General features: G+C 42.1%; 2 protein-coding genes and 1 long non-coding RNA gene across 4 annotated transcripts in view; 1 reads left to right on the forward strand and 2 right to left on the reverse strand.

The window, feature by feature from the left end:
• The window catches only part of LOC116390231 (LIM/homeobox protein Lhx9), a 12757-nt gene extending 11470 nt beyond the window's left edge, over window positions 1–1287 (reverse strand). Inside the window, 1 exon segment of the mRNA XM_031859664.1 lies at window positions 1210–1287. The gene's annotated coding sequence lies outside the window, so the exon portion shown is untranslated.
• A 2584-nt stretch (window positions 1288–3871) lies between these two features.
• LOC116390092 (uncharacterized) lies at window positions 3872–11820 on the reverse strand. Its single transcript, XR_004213140.1, has 3 exons — window positions 11387–11820; window positions 8716–8817; window positions 3872–8200 (listed from the first exon to the last, which is right to left on the reverse strand). It is a non-coding gene; the product is annotated as an uncharacterized LOC116390092 (long non-coding RNA).
• Window positions 11821–15409: 3589 nt separating this feature from the next.
• Window positions 15410–18629, forward strand: part of dennd1b (DENN/MADD domain containing 1B) — a 101447-nt gene continuing 98227 nt past the window's right edge. The window contains exons 1-2 of one of the 2 annotated variants that reach the window (XM_031859554.1): window positions 15410–15722; window positions 16340–16404. In XM_031859554.1, the coding sequence (XP_031715414.1) occupies window positions 15706–15722; window positions 16340–16404 (82 nt within the window). In that variant the 5' untranslated portion in view covers window positions 15410–15705. The remainder of the gene's footprint in view (window positions 15723–16339; window positions 16405–18629) is intronic. The other variant, XM_031859556.1, reaches the window with a different exon arrangement.

Consider the following 18629-nt stretch of genomic DNA (forward strand, 5'->3'; position numbering starts at 1 on the left):
CTCTCTCTCTCTCTCTCTCTCTCTCTCTCTCTCTCTCTCTCTCTCTCCAGAAATAATTTCATAAACTGGACTTAATCACACAGTAAAATGTAAATACAGTATTTGTGCGTGTACGTATTTTTTATCAAGACATCATTCTTGTCGATAAAGAATACTGTTTTGACCCGTTGCCTCCAGCAGTGACATTTCATTTGACTGAAGAGGGTTTAACAATGTGTCAGTGAACACCAAGGGGCTGAGGGAATAATGTTATTGTATTGTCGTTTTGTGTCGTTTCCTTTTCTTTGTATCCAATTAGGATATTACCTGCAACTAAATATACACTAATAAAACGTTTTTGTTGATTTTCTTCAGTTGTGCCATTTGGAGGAAGTTTGAAAATACAAACCAAAGCCATTTCACGAAATCACGTTTACAAAAAACAAGTGACAATATTTATTTGATTTGGAAATAACAGTTCTCGTTTGAAACGTTTTCTTAATATGTCCAATTAAGCAACGTGGTTATGTATGTTACCCATCATATTTCATAACTGGAATGAAATTAATTGAAGAATATTCATCTGGGCGGTCCTGTGCCATTCTTCGTTTAATTACTGAGAATGGTTTGCCCTAATTTAAGATTTGTGATCTTATTTGACACAATGAAGTCTTTTTTTATAAACACGATAATTGCTGTGTATTCATGCACTGCATTGAGCTCCATTTCAAACCTTTAGTGGTTTTAAAAAATGAAATAAAAACAGTGTTAATTAATAACCATGTTTAAAATGGCGTTTAAACCAAGCGTGGCTCAGTAGGCCTGACTTTTCTCATATAAATAAAGAAAATTAAATATCTTAAATCTCAGCCGACAAACTAAATAACGTATATTCCTACCTATAGATTTTTAAAAAGGGCGTCATTTCATATTTTCTCTGCCGTTCAACTTGCAGGATTTTAAAACCACTCACATACTCCCGTTATATATTTTCATAATTCAGATTGTTGTCAAGATACAAAATATTTGCTTACAACATAATAAAATGTAGTACTATAGGTTTAGATGAGTTTACCGTCCACAGCCTCCTTGTTTATCCCGGAGAATAATACCAAAGCCACCGCATTCATCATGCATTAGATCAGTCGCGCATTGCCTCACGGGGTTTTGTTAAAAAGCCTACCTTGTATTATTGTTATTTTCCCAAGCAGACGTATAGAAAGGTCTTACCTGAGGCTGTGCTGTGCGTGAGATCCCTGTGCAGGCTGAGGCGCTCCGGACTGCGCGCAGTGTGCAGAGGAGACAGAGGAGACGCTGCCGGTAGATGGGGGCTGTTCCTCGTTTCTGAGCTTACACTTCTAGCTCGAGCGTCAATTAAAACTCAAGACATTTACATATTCTTCTCCCGCATGCAGTCAGCCCTCAACACCGAACAGCACAGCACACAGCCAACGCACAGAGAATAAGAAGCCACGAGCCAACGGCCTACTCAGCATGTAGGTTAGAATATGTGAAGTAGTCGTAAATTAAAGGATAAATAATCTGGAGTCGGTGGTCGCCAAATAGCAAACAACTGCCGTTATATAGGCGACAGCCAGATTCAGGGGTATTTAAATCAAAGCAGACGTTTGTTTTTTCCTTTACACGAAATGTCTTCTTTAACTGTAACGTATTCATTCAGATTGTAAAGTTGTATTTTAACCCCAGAAGACGAGTTATTTTTATAATTTATAGGTGGGGTCTAAGTACATATTGCTCTATAAATCAGTTAAGAGTGTGCGGTTCAAGTGAAATGAATAGGCCCACGGTTGCAGCTCTAATTCCACTGGTGTGAGAGCGGAGGTTTGCGTGAATAAATGATTAGATATATAATCAAACTGGATCAGTCAGTCTGACAAAGATGTGAAGCAGCAACACAAGGTGTGCTGTAAAAAACAAAATTAAAAAAAAGGTTTGGTATTGGCAAAAATCATTTTCGAAATAAAGGTGCTGAATACTTTCTGAATTGTAAGTATTTATATGTGACAATAATCTAAATCTAAAGTTGTTGTGTCTGTATTAGCGTCATGAAACCTGTACAGACGTTTGAAAGGCGTATTCATGAATAATACAATGGTCTTTTTTTGGTTTGTTTTATTCCTCACCTCTGGTCTATTTTTCAATTTTCATCACTTACATCAAATTAATCCTCCAAAAATAGCAACAACATTAAAATAATTCCATGGGTTCATATTTCGTTTCCCCTAAACTGCGCTGTATGTCTCTCCATCTGCCTCACCTGGAGAAGCAGCTGACAAACTTCATATAAATGCAATGCAGTGTTGAGTGTATTTAGCCAGCAACCATTCTGCACACACTTGGCCCCATGTTGCAACATCTAATGAAGAAAGAAATGTTGTTGATGAAAAATTCACCACTATTTAAAAATGTCAACTTTTCAGTAAATATTAATTTTGCTTTTGCTTTGATTGTGCCCGACTGCTAATGAAACAATATATTTAAAATTTTCAATATTCATTACTTTATTAGAGAATGTTGTTTGGAGCAATTTCCGTGTGCATTATTGGAATGTTGTTCACCTGACAGGCTAAGCAATATGACAAGAAGCCCATAAATAATAACAACACTGATAACAGAATGTAAAAGATTTTGTAATGCATGGGGCCTCCATCTGAATTTGACTGTTAACATGACAAAGACAGGTCATGCAGAAGATAGGATGTCCTGGACCTGCTCACACTGGCCACGTGGAAAACACATTGAGGTAGATGATGGACTGATTTCAATTGACAACAAGTGAATTGAGGGTTCGTATTCTGTAAACACCCTCAGCTCCAGTGAGAGCAAGGGGTGACAATTAATTACACCTCTCTGCTGCTTGCATAAATGACACTGTGCCATACTGCTAACAGTCATTTTGCTTTGCTCCTTCCGCCTGGGCTGACATCACAATGTATCTCATCAATAATGCAACGGCACTCAGATCCATTTCACTGTGTACCACAACGCGTCCCGTGCACACAGCGTTCTTCGAGCATGATACCCAGACAGGCTCTGCAGCGTGCTCGGTTCAACAGTGAGACCACAGACACTGCCGCATCAACCCGGGATGCCTGCCTGACTGCCTCCATGGCCGCCTGGCTCCTTGGGCATGGTGGTTAGATTACCACACATCCAGGGTTCATCTGGAGTCATCATTTCTGGGTCACCTCAAGTGACACTCGGTCTCGTGGAGGGAGCTCTCAGTCACTCCCAGAGCATCGCCAGAAAAGGAGCGGAGGAGACGGGGAGGCGAGGAGAGGCAAAGAAGGGGGGAGAGGAGGTGGGAGGTGGGAAGGCTCTCCCAGGATCCACTGTGGTGCAGGCTAAACACTGACAGAGGGAAGGAGAGGAGTGGGAAGGGAATGGAAGGGAGAGGGGGGTTTGAGGAGGAGGAACAGAGGGAGGAGTGAAGCACTGCAAAGCTGAATCCCAGTCACATGTATCCCAGTCACATGAGCCTGGGTGGGTGGGTGAGACATCCTGGAAATATTTACACACAATGGACATGGCTTCATAATTATTGGAGGAAATATCCAAACACACAAGCATGGGTGAAATATGACCAAATCACTGTTTTTATAGGCAAATAAAAATGCCTAACAGTGATTTATAAGAGGCTAATGATAGTAGACAAGAATAAGACTATAAATAGAGTTGAGGCGTCTCAATCCCCACTTATCCTGTTTTTCATTTCCATCCTTGTTTTTTCTCTCTCCCTCACTTTTTCCCCCCTCTCCTCCTCCAACTACCACTTCTTCCACTTTCTCCTTTCTGTCTCTTCCAGCCAACGCTCCCCCTCCCGTCACCCGCTCACTACCTCTCCTCTCACTACCTCCCCCCCCAACCCTCCTTCGATCTCCTCCCTGCTCTGCTCTGCTGGAGCTCAAATCACAACCCCGGTCCCTGGCAGATGGAGGATAGGCGAGAGAAGCTCTTAACTAGCCAGCCTGAGCCTCTGCTCTCTGCACACCAACTGCTGCCTGCCTCCCCTCCCTGCCTCCAGAACAGCTCCAACAGCACACCCCCGCCACCCCCCACCACCACCACCTCCTCTGGGGACAGAGTATCCTCCTGGGGAATGGTGCACGTATTAGTCCATATCTGGCCACACTAGAAAAGACATGGAAACATAATAGATGGATGTTTTTTTTATTGCTATATAACCTTATGGGGTAAAGTGGCTTTTCGGAGGAGACACACATGTTTAGGTGATGCTTGTTGTTATATTGTCAAACACTCTCTTCCTTTCAACCATTCATTGTAGACCGAGTCATAGGGGAACATAAGTTAAAGGTTATAGTGTAATAGAAAAGAAAAAAAAGAAGCCAAATCATTTGTCTTGTTAGTGTAGACAAGAAACCTTAGATATAACTGCATTGATGTAAAACCAGGAGGGAAATAAACAGGCCAAAGTGCTGCTTGGGCACTAGGTGCCTGTTACTGCCTCTGAGTCTCCTTTTATCTGGGCTCATCTGGCGGCCACGACTTGGCCTGGCATGAGCCTGGCCACCAGTTGTGGTCTGAGGGAGAAACTGCTCCTCTGTGCTATTTGCAGCCCTGTCTGTCCAAAGGAATCTGGTGCCCTGACTGTCACTCAGTGGCCATGTGTGTTTTTTATCACTAATTCTACCACAGGGATCTGGTTGTCCATATGACCACTGCGGAGGCTGCTGCCCCGAGGCGGGCTGACATTGTCTGTGTAGAACGACCAGACGTTGATGCAGGCGCTGCTCAAATGCTGCTTGAATATCAAGACACACGTGCACGTATATACTTGCGTGCGTGCACACACACTAGCGTACAAAGCAGTGCCTGGCCAATTGCTGAGACTGATGTTCCTTTCAGCCATCATACGGCTGACACTCAAGTTTTTTTTCCGCCGCCAACCCTATGTCAGTTCCTGGCTGGTCTGGCCAACAGTGATGGAGACACTGTAACTGACTGTGGTTGAGGCCATTGGCCGCAGGGCTGCTGTGGCTGTTTGGAGATGGAGGGGGGGAGTAGAGTGAGGAGGGGCTGCTTGGCCTGTCAACTGGTTGTGACTGGAGCCTGTCTGGTCACTGTTCCAAACTGGACAGCTCTCTTTTTTCTCTGCGGCTAGTCGTCCTGCAGAAAGGCACACGGTACATATAGCTGCCACTCTGCTCCAGCACAGCATATGCTCCAGCTGAAGGTCAGAGATGTTCAGTCCAAAATGCCTGAAATAAACACCCCACATGTCAGGTTGGCTGTTGTAACTTTGCCACTGTGTGTGTGTATATACACTCAGTGGCCACTTTATTAGGTACACTTGTACAATCTAGTACAATTCAATCCAATTATTCTGCGATATAGTTTATTCTTATAGTTATCATGCCTATAATGTTCAGGGGTTTTTGATACTGTCATATGGTGTTAATTCAATTATATGTTTAGCATTGAGGTCATAGTTGAGAAGTGTTTCTAATATTCTGCCCCCCCCCCCCCATGTATATAAATATGGGAGGACAAAAAATTTGAAACACCTCTTAATATTTGGAGTCCAGTACAACATCACTGCAAACTATAACCTCAATAATAAGCATATAATTCAATTTTCACATTCACAACCATTTCAACAGAAACTGAGCTGTATAAACATTGTCCAGGTAGAATTCATGACAGAGCTGTTGCATTGAATTGCATTAGATTGTGTACCTAATAAACTGACAAAATGAATGAATCCATGAATAAGATCGATTGAGGTATTTTGTGGGTAAATACATTTAATGTTCCCAACGTGTCGAATAAAGTAAAAAAAAAAGGCTACATTTAGTTAAAAACTCTAGCATATTACAAACAATTCATCTGAAAGTCAATGAGAAAAAATGTCCTGATTTTTAGTTAAATGCTTCGTGACATACTCAGTCAAGCATCTGAAAAGGTCCCATTTTAAGAACATGTATACGCCCACTAAGGCAAGGCTTACTCTTTCCAAACACAGGCCTACTTCATGATGATTGACCACGGGGGCAGAAGGCGGGGTCGATTTTCAAGCTAATTTCTCCATAAATCTGTCGAAGGGATTGCTGTGCTGTTTGTGTCTCAGTCACCAACTTCTAGGCTAGAACATGATATTTAAATTACAAAAAAAAACAAAAAAAAAAAAACATTTCAAACTGTGCCATCACTGGATTGGGAAGACGTGGAGGAATGAGGCAGACATGAAAGTTGGCCTATTTCATGGTCAGGCTGCGGGACCGCCGAGGCCCTGAATGGCAATGCATCTACTTTAATGTGACAGACAAGTCCCTAGGCAAAACCAGCAGAGCCGCGGCAGGCAAGCGGGCCCAGGTACTTGATGAGTGTGACACCTTCACCATCCCGCTGTAGAAATGTTGCTGCCGCACGCTCCGCTGCCTCGGTTTAGAATAACACCAAATAAATTCGCCTCTCATCCCGCACTGACGACGCGTCCCCGAGAACCTGTCCTCCCCAGCACTGTTGGGATCATGAATCTCCTTGTAGCCGCTCACAGGGCTTTGCTCCGATCACTAAGCACTTGCCTTTGGGACCCACCTGCCGAATGGGAAACTGTGGCCGCGCCGGTAGGCGGCAGCGACAGAATTTCCGCGGCAGACACATCCTCTCATCCCGACGCTGTTTGCCCAATCAGGCGGAGACAGGCGAGTGTGTGTGGCAGGTTCAGAGCGAGCGCCTGGAGGCATCGCGCTGCCTACCCACATGCACTCACAAATCAAGTGGCACATCTTCCCTCAGCATCTCTCGCACGCACAGGCGCCGCTTGCATGAGCGCTTGACCTTACCTTGTACTATTACTGTGGGCTACAAAGTGCAGTGTTTAGTGCAACCTTTATTCTATATTGGCCTATTAGGAGCCACAGGCTGTTCTGACGGAGCGAGCCTGCCTATGCATGTGTGTGTGTCTAAGCATGCGCGCGAACATGAGCGGCTCTGTTGCAGTGCTGGGATGAGAGGGGCCCAGGAGTTCATTAGGCTGCAGCTCAGGAGAGCAGCCGCGGGGAGCTGCGCTGTAGCCAAGTGTTGCCAGGAGGCTGAGCTGCGAGTCCGGTGGGGAGGGCTGCTGTTGATGTCCATGGCATGTTTGTTAACAGCCTGATTCCATCAAGTGGTGTAAAAGCAGCGCAGCCAAGTGTGAGGGCCGACCCTTGGCCCCTGCCTATTTTTAACAACACAGCGTTCCAGTCAAAGGTAGACAGTTAAGTCGAGCACTTAAATGATGCTAATATTCATGCAGCTCTACATTTGGGAGGAAGAATAACAAGAGATGCAAAGCAAAAAGAGCACAAGACTCCATCTGACTAGCTACAGTTGCTGCAGTTACTTTCGCTTACATGCCCTTTATCTTGAGGGCTAAGATCTAAAATGCTCCTTCAGTTTTCATCTCCATACTCCCACAGCCCTTGTAAATGCATTAGAGGAGCGGGATACCACAACATATTTAATACTCTTAAAGAGAAAAGGAAAAAATGAAGCTCAAGGCATTTCATTGGACATTTGAGAAAAATATCAGAAAAATACAGCAAAACAAAAAACGTGATAAAAGACTATTTTACATGAGATCTAGTGAACAAATCCTTCCTCCTCCTCCTCCCCTGTCTTGTGAGAATAAAAATAATCCTGAGAATAGTTGTGATTCACAGGAGGTAGATATTGCACAGACACTACCCATATTTCATCATTTGGTACACTGCTAAAAATGACTCTCAAGTGGTCCAAACAACGACAGGCCGAAGCCAAGCAGCGTGTGCTGGGATCCGTTCTGAACAGGCGTTTCACCTTCGTCTATAGGCCTATACATAAAATAGAGAATTAAATGTTTTCTTCATTGCAGGGTCCTTCACGTTGACTTGGCCATACGGACACTGCAGAGGAGAAAAATAAATAATTAAATGGCTACAGGTGGAGTAGGACATCACAGAGAACAAGACATGGACATGCACGCCGAACACGAGAACAGGATGAGGCCGAACCAAATCAGGACGGAAGCACAAAGAGCAAGAAAAGACAGAACAGGAGAAGACAGACGGGGATGGGATGGTGCAAGACAGAAGACGGGATTTTCACTTAACTTTATTTTTTTTAGCCTCCATATTGCTGCTTTCTATTTGGTCTCGTTGTGTTGCTTCGATATAAAATTTTCAGTTTTGTTGACGGGGTTCTCATAAGGAAGGCTTATCTGAGAACAGAATGACAACATGCATGAAGAGGTGATATTGCTCTCTTCCTTAACAATCATCACTGCTAGATTTAACGCTATTTCTGAATTTGTGCATATGGGCACATCTGCTTTCAGCAACAGGCAAATAACTTCAGTTTACTTTCTTACTTCCAGTGAGTAACATGTATCATATAAAACATATTACATTGTCGTACTGAGCGAAAATTTTTAAATGCATGTGTGCTGTTCAGGAAACTGAAAATAGACAGTGATACTCAATTCATGAAGTGTCCTTTTTTAGCACAACGGACAGCTGATATCAAGATGCCCTTAACACACAGTTTTGAGCATAAGAAATGAAGAGCATTTGTCAAACCGCTCTCAGACACAGTTACCATCTATGGCAAACGATCATTGGGAAACTAGGGTCCAGAACAGAAAAGAACGGAAGAGGATGGGACAAGACCAAACTTAACAGCCGAGGCCAGATGAGAAACACACAACCTGGTAAAAACAGAAATCAAAGAGCTTACATGTCTGCACGCGGTGCCACAACATTTCCCTCTCTGAAGGTGGGCATACTCTGTGAACACCTTGTACCCACTGGAAGGGTCCACATACATCTGCTTCTTTGCCTGAACATAATCAAGATATTATTATTGAATTAGTATGACATACAAACACATATGTTGGTGTGTGACCTCCGCATACATAACCATATACAGTGCAATATACACACCCAAACACAGAGGCTCATGCAAGAACAATACTGAATATGAACACATACATATAGAGACAGATTGCTTTGGGCCATGGAGACGAGGGAATGGACGACCTCTATGCATACAAACAGATGCAAGACAGTCTAACTCTTAAGATGCTACAAATGAATTAGTCCTGTTCTTTTGCGTGCAATCTGCATAGATTAATCCACTGGTTGCACTGTATTTAGGTTTCATAGTCACTGCATATTTACAGGATGCTGAAAAAAAAAAGCATATTTTTGAAACAATTATTCCTTTATTTTTGACCGATCGCTCATCTTGTACAGACAAACAAACACCTTCTGTAGGTGAAAAACACTGAGCTACTCTGTCATCCCTTAGGAAGTTAGAAAATGTCATCTCTCAGTCTGTTTCAAACTAAGAGCCCACTAGTTGGTGAGCTTTGACAGGCCACCAAGGGAAAAAGGCCCCAGGCCTTTTGGTGACACGGCCTGTCATGTCACATGGCATTGCAGGGCCACATAGTGAAGCTGGCATAGCCGAGCCCCCTCTGCATTGTGCTTTTCCCACCCAGGCCCTACCACTCTCCTCAGGTCGCGGCCAACTTGCCTCAACTTCACCCACACTCAGAAGCACAATATTTACAACAGATAAGCCTCAAGGCACGGAGATGACACCTATTCACTACTGTCATCACCACAGAGCTCACTCGCTCTGTTTGATGGAAGAGCAAGTAAGATTTGGTGAATATGATGGATCTGACAAAAACAATGGTCGTCATTAGTTTATGACAGGTGTGTATGAAGCACCGGGTAGGTATGCTTCTCAGTAAAGTTGTAACAAAACTGTTTAAAAATTAAATTGAAATCTTTCTGAAATACCTTCAGACTACCACTCGACACCACAAATGTCTTATCTTCCCACAATCTCTTTGTTCAATGATTGAGAAAATAATAAATATTACAGTTACGGAGTACAAATGGAAAGAGTGAAACCTTGTATTAAAGTAAAAATGCTCAACCATGATGCTCACTTTAAGTAATTACAATTACAGTAATATTTCACTCTGCCAAGGACCCACAGGGGACTCTGCCCTGGGGACAGGTGGGCTTTGGAGATGCACGACAGCCGGCATATTATCATTCAATGACATTCACAACATCCTCCTACATAACAAGTGGGCTTATTGTTCTGGTATTATTTGTACTGATGATTTGGCTTGTTGTCCCACTGAGCAATCTGACGTTGAAAATATGTTCGGTGGATCTTTATTAGATGTTTAAACATCTACTTGTCTGTAGACGTTTTGTTTATCAAGGCTGAAAAGTGAAAGTTTTGCCGTCTAGTCTAAACCAGCCTTCTTTACAATATCAGTAAACAGAATCTATATGACAAAAAACGGAATACTGTAAGCGTGGGGGTGTGCAATGCTTATGTTAAATATCTACAGGTATTTATGCATTTTTTTAAAGATATAATGATGTTATGACCTAAAATGGGGCAAAGAATCTTGATCTCTATCAGAGCAATAGCATAGAGTCAATGTTGACATGAGATCTATCGATCAGCAGGGTGAAATTAACATTGTCATTGGGTTTGTTTTTTCAAGGAGCATGTCACTTAAGAGAAAATGTAAATTTTGGCAGTCTTTAAAAAAACACTTAATTAACTGCAGGTAGTCATTTCTATGAAGATCCTCCTCCTACTTTATGCAATAACAAGCAACATTGTTAAATATGTTAGAGAACATTGAATATTGGTATTGGCTCCAAAAATAATTCCAACTGAGCTGACATATTATGTATCCGCGTCAGTATTATTTTGTTCACATGGTTTAACTTTGCTCAGCCATAGTCTCATATAAACAGTTCAAAACTAAGTACATCTGCTCAAGTGCTGCACTACTTTTGAGATTTCCATCCTACTTTATACAGTACTTCTAGTCTATTACATTTTAAATGAGAAATATTTTTGACTCAAATACCATTATTTGACAGCTTCAATTACTTTGTAGATTCAGATTTGACATCCAAATGTATGACCATTGGGTAAAATATGATCACTTGTCATTTATCATATAATCAACAGTAAATTAACATCAGATCAAAAATAAACATAACATACTATACACATTAATATGATGCTCGTTAATCCAGCATTAAAATAAGCCTACAACTGTCACTGATAAAGAGCCCATTCTGCAGGAGTAGTTTTACATTTGTCTTATAATACTATACTTTTACTAATACTTTGAATGGCAAACTTGTACTTGGCGTATCTTTTTATTGTGGTATTGCTTATTTAAAGTTGAATGACCAATCTTCTCCACTGCTGCAGTTATGCAACTCAGTTAAATTATAACCAGCAGAAAGCATGCAGAACAGCGCGCTGCTAATTAATCATAGACAATTGCGGTAATCAAATGAAACACCATGATTGAACACGAACACATCACTGGATGCGAGGGGATTCCTCTTACCTCGCATGCCTCTGTATGGGCTCTATGGATGGCCACCTCATCCTCTGTCAACTTTCTTCCATCGTGGTCATTCTCGTTAAAGTCTGCGTTGATCTTTAACAGGCTTCTGCCTGTGAGTAGCTCTGAGCTGTCTTCTGATAGGTTCGGTACTGACATTGTTACAAAGTGTTTATTAAACTGCACACGGAGAACAATCAACCTGCAGACAAACGCTTTAAACGGGTAATTTTGGTGAAACATGCTCCTGCAAAAACTACAATCCTAAACGGGGTAAAAGTTGACCTCTCGCCTTGGAACTGTGTACAAAAAGATATCCGGGGGAAAACAGACCATCTCTGAAATAGATACAGTAACGAGTGATTACGCCATTTGTATCAAAGATTGTTTGTTGCATGTTTACTTTTCGCCGCCTCCTCTCACTTTTGCCTGCATGGTAACGTACTTCCTGCTTCGCCTCGTCACATCGGTGACATGTGACCGTGTCGTAACGCGGATCCTCTGGTTCACACAGCGCCTCTGCTGTTTCACTGCAGCTACCAGCACGGGCTCCCTGGTGATATGAGGACAGATAACTTCCACTTTGCTAAAGGATACATAGCCGAAAATAATGTTGTATATTATATTAGATGCATTGTCACTGCGTTATTATATTTTATTATGCGACTTAATTTAGTGTTAAATAAACTGTGAGTAGTGACCACCAGTCATTGATCAGCAAAAACACCAGAAGAGGCAAAATCCACTTTTAAGCATTCACGAGTGTATTATTTTCTTCTGGAAAGAAATGTTGCACCAGTTTGATTAAAGTGTCAGTTCACCCACATTGAGAAAAACATATTTCAAAAAGTATTTAGATATTTTACTTAAGTAAAAGCTATCTCTTTCTACTGCATTTTATCCCTATATGCCACTCTGTCCATTATGTACACGAGGTGTGCCATTTAAACATTCATATAATTATGAAAGTGGTTCAATTGAGCAAAAGTAGGAACACTTACACTATTCCTATACATTCCTATGCTCTCCTATGGCTGCAATGACACTGACATGCAAACAAAGACATCTTCCCATAATAATAAAGTAATATAGAGACTTATAGAGACTTGGAAAAAGCCCTGCAAGGTTGATGAGTGGACATTAATGAGTCCTTTCAAGGTTATCCGCCGCTGTATGCCACCTCTGATGACGTGTCTACAACAGAATTCTGGGTAATGAAACCTGACAAGTGTCTTTTGACTGACACTGTGGGGTCAATTTACCCGTAGACAAATTACACATCACTGGTAAAAAAATATATATATCTGCGTGCCGACTATGAGAAACATTGTGCACACCAACAGTGCTAAATATATAAAAAAATGAAAATGCTGCAAAAACAATCTGAAAATGTAAGATAATACAGATGCTTTAACTTCACTGCTGGCTATAATTAGACAAGAAAAACACATAGAACCCTCTTTATATATGTTGTAAGTGACCTTTAAGTTGAGCAAGATAAATCTTGTGCACCTAGTTCAAACGATTAAAGCCATTTTGAAATATATCTTTTCAGGGCCTAAAAACAAAGAGACACTGTATTGTCCTTTTTTTAAATGTTAGGTTATCCTAAATGAACATAACCTGGGACTATTTGCTGTTAATAGTCCTTTGTAATGTGAAACCTTACTGTTTGCCATGCAGAGCTCAATCATCTTACAAGCTTTATGCATGTGTCTCTTATTGTGTATGGGTGTTATATTGTTGATGCTTTTTAATGTTAAGGCAGCAGCCATGCCATTATCATTTCATATGGATGCCTGAAACAGCATGCCCCATTCTGCTGCCACTTAATTACCTTCCAGTCAGCCTGAAGACATCTGGCTCTGATCCAGGCAGACTCTCTGGAGAGGGGAGAGAAGTACATCTAAGCCATTGGTTTCAATTTACCATGGGACAAATATTGCTTAAACATGCAAACAATAAAAGGAAAGTCCACCCTAAAACAGAATTTACATGGCACTACATAGTGATTTTGGCAGGTAAAGCCAACATCTATTAAAACAACAAATATTTCCCTTAAAAAGGAAATCAAGAGCATAATTATACTAATTGATTGTGTCATTAAGTGTCACTTTGGGAGCTGGTCCACCAACAATTAATTTGTTAATGACCCCGTGGGCTTATATAATCTCTGGTTGAGATATTACACTTGAATAAATTATAATTCAATGAAGGTTTACAGCTATGAATCATAACATGTGTGAAAACAAGGAATTGTCTCATTTAAATCCCCAAATTAAATCCCTGAGAAATAATTTTATTTTAGGGTGGATTTCCCATTTAATACTCCATTGACTCAGCTGATTCAGGAGCAATGTGTTTATTGTGGAGTCCTGAAGCAGATTGTAATAGCCATATATATATACAGGCTGATTCTCTACATGGTTTTTGTGTATAATGCAGACAGTTATCTAAAAGTTTGTGTAACTGAGTTATGTATTGCGATTTCAGCATTTATTTCATGCATGGACTACTGTCGTCTAACTTGGTTAATGTAAGAAGCATTTACACTTGGCACACTATATTTACGTACCACAGATCTGTTGACTGCTGAGCAGCTCAGCAGTCGGGGGTTAAGGGCCGTGCTCAAAGGCACTTCAGTGGTGGTAATCAGGGAGGGGCAAGCAGTACTCTTTCACTCCCCCCCCCCAAGGATCAAGCCGACAATCATCTAGTCATAAGCTCACCTCTCGAACATTTAGGCTTTGCTCAAGTGCAGCTTGATGCTGGTTAATAAAAACGTGGGGTCAAAAGCCTGTTTCCACAATCTCTATACTTGTTTCTTTAATACAAGTGACCCATGTTTGATAAGCTGTGGTAATGGCCGGCTTAACCTGTTAACCAATTTGCTGTTGGGCTCCTATTGACCCCCAAACCCATACTGCCATCTGGGTTTGTATCCATATGTACCAACCTCCAAGTGCTCACAGCAGACAACATATGGCAGCTTTACTATTTGCTGAGAGACCCAGAGGACTCCTGTGCTGGAATAATATACCAGGTTGTCTGTGTGACAGTTTGTGGTGATTCAATTAAAGAGCTGCCAAAATCACACTGCACAATGCAATATTTAATAATGAAGAGCTGAAAAGTATACAGGGGTCCTCTACAAGAGAGTGAGGATGGATGACCCAACTTAATCATGGTAGCCTACTTTAATAGTGCAAATCCCCTTACATGTTAAATGGTGATATCGCACAGTGAACCAGAGTTGCTTGCTTTGGAGTAACAGTGGATCAAATATTATTCTTCACGAGAAACATTCAGCTCTGCAGTTCCAGGTCGTTTTAGCTTCATTCCTCTCAAAATCAACTCATGGTTTTTATGGCCTGAAACTTTGCTGTTATGGTTCACTCTCACCTGTCGCCAGCTTTGTTCCAAGATGCGGCGCAAAAATACCTGCTCAGCAACAAACAGCAGAAAAAGTAAGCATCTAACTGAACATTGTGGAGCATTCAGCTATTAAAAGAGCCAGCTATTTCCCTTGTGGAGAACAACACATGGCTAAAAGGAGAGTGAATATTGAGCTTTAAGTTGGTCAGTGAGCCAGACCAACCAGTGCTACATTGTTGCTTGGTATCTTCAGAATGTTTAAATGGGCAACCGTTTACTGCCATGTTATCATGTTCACCATAACAACTTTATAAGGCCATGATATGTAGTGTTATGATGTGTTAGTAGGTTGTTCGTCAGCCCCCAATTGGCAAAAAAAACTTCTCAAATTGGAAGCCCTCACAAGGACCCCGGATGGTCCCAGGACCACACTTTGAGAACCACTGCTGAATGCTACCGTTGCAACAATTACTGAAACTAATAATGCAGTCTCATAGGGAAAGGTTTATTTTTCATTATTTTCATCAGAAGCATGAATCACACGGCTCAGGTCTGCTGTGTGCATCATGCTGGTTACTCATTTTAAGTGGAAGAGAGAGATGCTCGCAGGCAGAAGCTGCAGCAAGGTGCTAATCCGACGCGCTGACGTCACCAAATCTTTGACAGCACTTCCTGGACTGGTGTTTGTTGTGGGAAATAAACGCCGTGGTGCTGAACCGGGGATTCAGGCTACGTTTAGCGGTAGAAGGACACGGCACGAAGTACTGCACCACCCCACCTACCAGCATGCCGTCGCGGGCATCTTTCGACCGGTGTCAGACAAGACAGACGAAGTGACGGCTGAGACTGAGGAAGGACGAAGGTGGACATATTCTCGGACAGCCCAGAGCAGAGCCACAGCAGAGCCGCCGACAGCACGGGAGTTGTCGCGATGTTGTAGCTAAACCATGGACTGCAGAATAAAGTAAGAACACCTCCGTTTAGTTTGATCTGTCGCTTCTTGACGTTCAGCGGTCGAGCTAACGGCTAATGCGTGGTCCCCCGTGCACGTAACGTTAACTCTGCGCTGATATGTGCGAAGGAATGTTTGGCCGTAACGTGAGCCATCTCCGACGGTGGATTTAACCGCCAGGCCAGCTGGCTCGACAGCATTCGGGTCAGTCTGTTGCTCTGTCTGTCTACCGACGGTTAGCTGACCACCAATTAGCAGCTCCGCTAGCCGAGCAGACAGCGTTAAATACGCTAAGTGTGGACACGACACGACACCACACCGGTCCGGTCACCCCAAGTTTGTCCCAATATGTTATCGGAGATAAGAAAACGTATCACTACAAATCACACTCAGCATAGCGGTTATTGACATTGTCGGCTGTTGACAGTGTGACTCACGTAAAGTAGGGCAGGTCCACTATATTATTAATACGATACTAATGTGATGGAATGCAATACAGTGTGTGTGTGTGTGTGTGTGTGTGTGTGAGTGTGTGTGTGTGTGTGAGAGACACACTTGTTGCCTATGCATGTGTGTATTACCAGCTGCCACTTATGTCCCCTGAGTAAACAGTGTTTTGTTCTTTACAGGGAATATCCAGACAGAACATTTGACCTGGTTGTACAGGTGGCATGTCCAGCATCTGAACATGAGGGTAGGTGGTGTCAGTATTTCCATTCATAATCTACTGTCAGTCTGTCAGCTGCTTGGTGAGACAAGTCAATGGAAAATGTTGCTGAAACCTAAAAATAACATGCACTGTGCATATAGGTAGAGTTGAAAGATTACTCAATTCATTGATTATTTCCACAGAAAATGAGTTGAAAACAATATTGTGTAATTTTATAGGCCAAACATGCCCAAAATGAATTGATTCCATCATTGTTTCAATGCCGATTAACTATGTTTGGGATACAAGATGTTTGACGACGTCACCTTGCCCTCTATTAAAGTGTGATGAGCCTTTTTCACATTTACAGTCCAAAAGATGAATGTATTAATAGAGAAAGTAATTGACAGGTTAATTGATCATGACAATAATTGTTAGTTGCAGTCCTAAATAGAGCATAGTCATTTAAAAAAAAAATTATTGTTACATCTATCGGGGCTGAAATACACAAGATAAGGACATCACATGAAACGGAACAACAATACTTTCATATCCATGGTGTGAAGCTTACCCTCTCACATTTAATTGTACTGACTCAGGATGGATGAATGTGTTTTGTCATTGATAATTGACTGGGCTTTGCTGTGTTGTAGAGGTCTTTTGCTGGTGGCCTACTAAATGATTAGTTGGTTGGCATAAAATCAATCGTCAGCAATTTTAATAACCAGTCAGTCAATTAAGTCATTCTTTGTTTCTAGCAGCTCAAAAGTGTAGGTTTCCTCACTTTTTTTTATTTTTTTGGGCAAAACATATGTGAAGATGTCACATGGGACATTTTTCTCGAGTTTCTTACGAAACAATGAATTAAAAAAAAGCAGACACGGGTGTTCAACAATGAAAATAGTTGCTAGTTGTGGCCCTGTAATCAATCCTTCATGCATGTTTGCCTGTTGTATGTTTTTGTCAGCCATCTGTTTGAAAAAAGATGCTGATGTTTGTGAAACTACAGTAATTGTAAGGCTGTACAGCCAAGATGTCATTTGACGTTAGCAGAAGTGTTTTTGCACAGTATTTTGAGTCAGACGGCGAGTGTCAGAGAGCGACACTGCATGACTGAGTCCAGTCTTGCACAACGAGGGCAATCATTATGTCTGTGGTGTTATTACGTGTGCTCCAGAGTTTACAGAAAAGGTCAACGCTGAGTTCATCTGTAAAAGTCAGAGTGTGTTGTACATTCTTCATTTATTTGACTGATTTTCCAGCCTGGACTATTCTGTTATCAAGCCTGACCGTAAGTTAACCAGCGCAGGCCTTTCTCTTGTAACCGTCACCCCACCGAGATTGTTTTAGAAAGATCACGCTTGGGTCAGCAAGCTGCATTAACTGCTGTTTGCAGTGGTCAAACATTCCAGCAGTGGTCGGCTGGGACAAAAAAGTGGTCAGACTATGGTTCGGGAAATGACTGTGGCCAAAGAGGAACAACACCGTTCTCTACCTTTATGAATATGGGAAATGAAGTAACCTGTATCTCACATTAATATCCAGTGTCGCCCCATGAGTGAAATATCATGTAAAAACATTTTCACTGCACATTACACCGGCTGTCTTATTTTGCCCACTCAGTTTTGACGTTAAAGAGGTGTTATGTGGAGGGTTCACTCCCGCAGCTGCCGAGCTGACCGGAGTAGACTGAAAGTTGTCCTTGGATGTCGATCTGATATTCTAAACCAAACTCATAAACCACCGTCCTGCGCTGTAATAACCGACTTCCCCCCCCCATGTATGATCCGGGGTTAGCTTCACATCCGGACTGCTGCTCCCTGGAGCGCAGCTACAGAGCAACGTTTGCACACGCCTCGTCGTTTTGATTGAAGCGCTCTCTCTGCCCTGACTGCTGAGTCCTGATTGGACAGAAGAATGTCCCCGTGTAGGACGCTGTTATGATGTATGTGTACTGTCTGCCAGCAGAGGCTTAGCATTGTGGTGGATTTGTTATCGGAGTAGTTTCAGATGACCATTTGAGGAATGACTCGCTTCTCTCTGAATCTGATCAATTTCCCATTTCTGTGACTTGGCTTTCACTGCCATCTGCATAAAACAAAATGGTTCTTGAATGCTAAAACTGTGCTATCATTGCACTAGGCCTGACTGAAGGGGTTGGGTGCAAACATTATACATCTACGCATGCATTGAGCACTAAAATTGGGCCTGTCTTATAGCAAAGTATGCATTTGTCTCAATTCTGCGACGCTTACTTTTTGTCATGAGCT

Source organism: Anarrhichthys ocellatus, unplaced genomic scaffold (genome assembly GCF_004355925.1).
Source record: "Anarrhichthys ocellatus isolate YVR2014 unplaced genomic scaffold, GSC_Weel_1.0 scaffold22, whole genome shotgun sequence".
NCBI lineage: Eukaryota > Metazoa > Chordata > Actinopteri > Perciformes > Anarhichadidae > Anarrhichthys > Anarrhichthys ocellatus.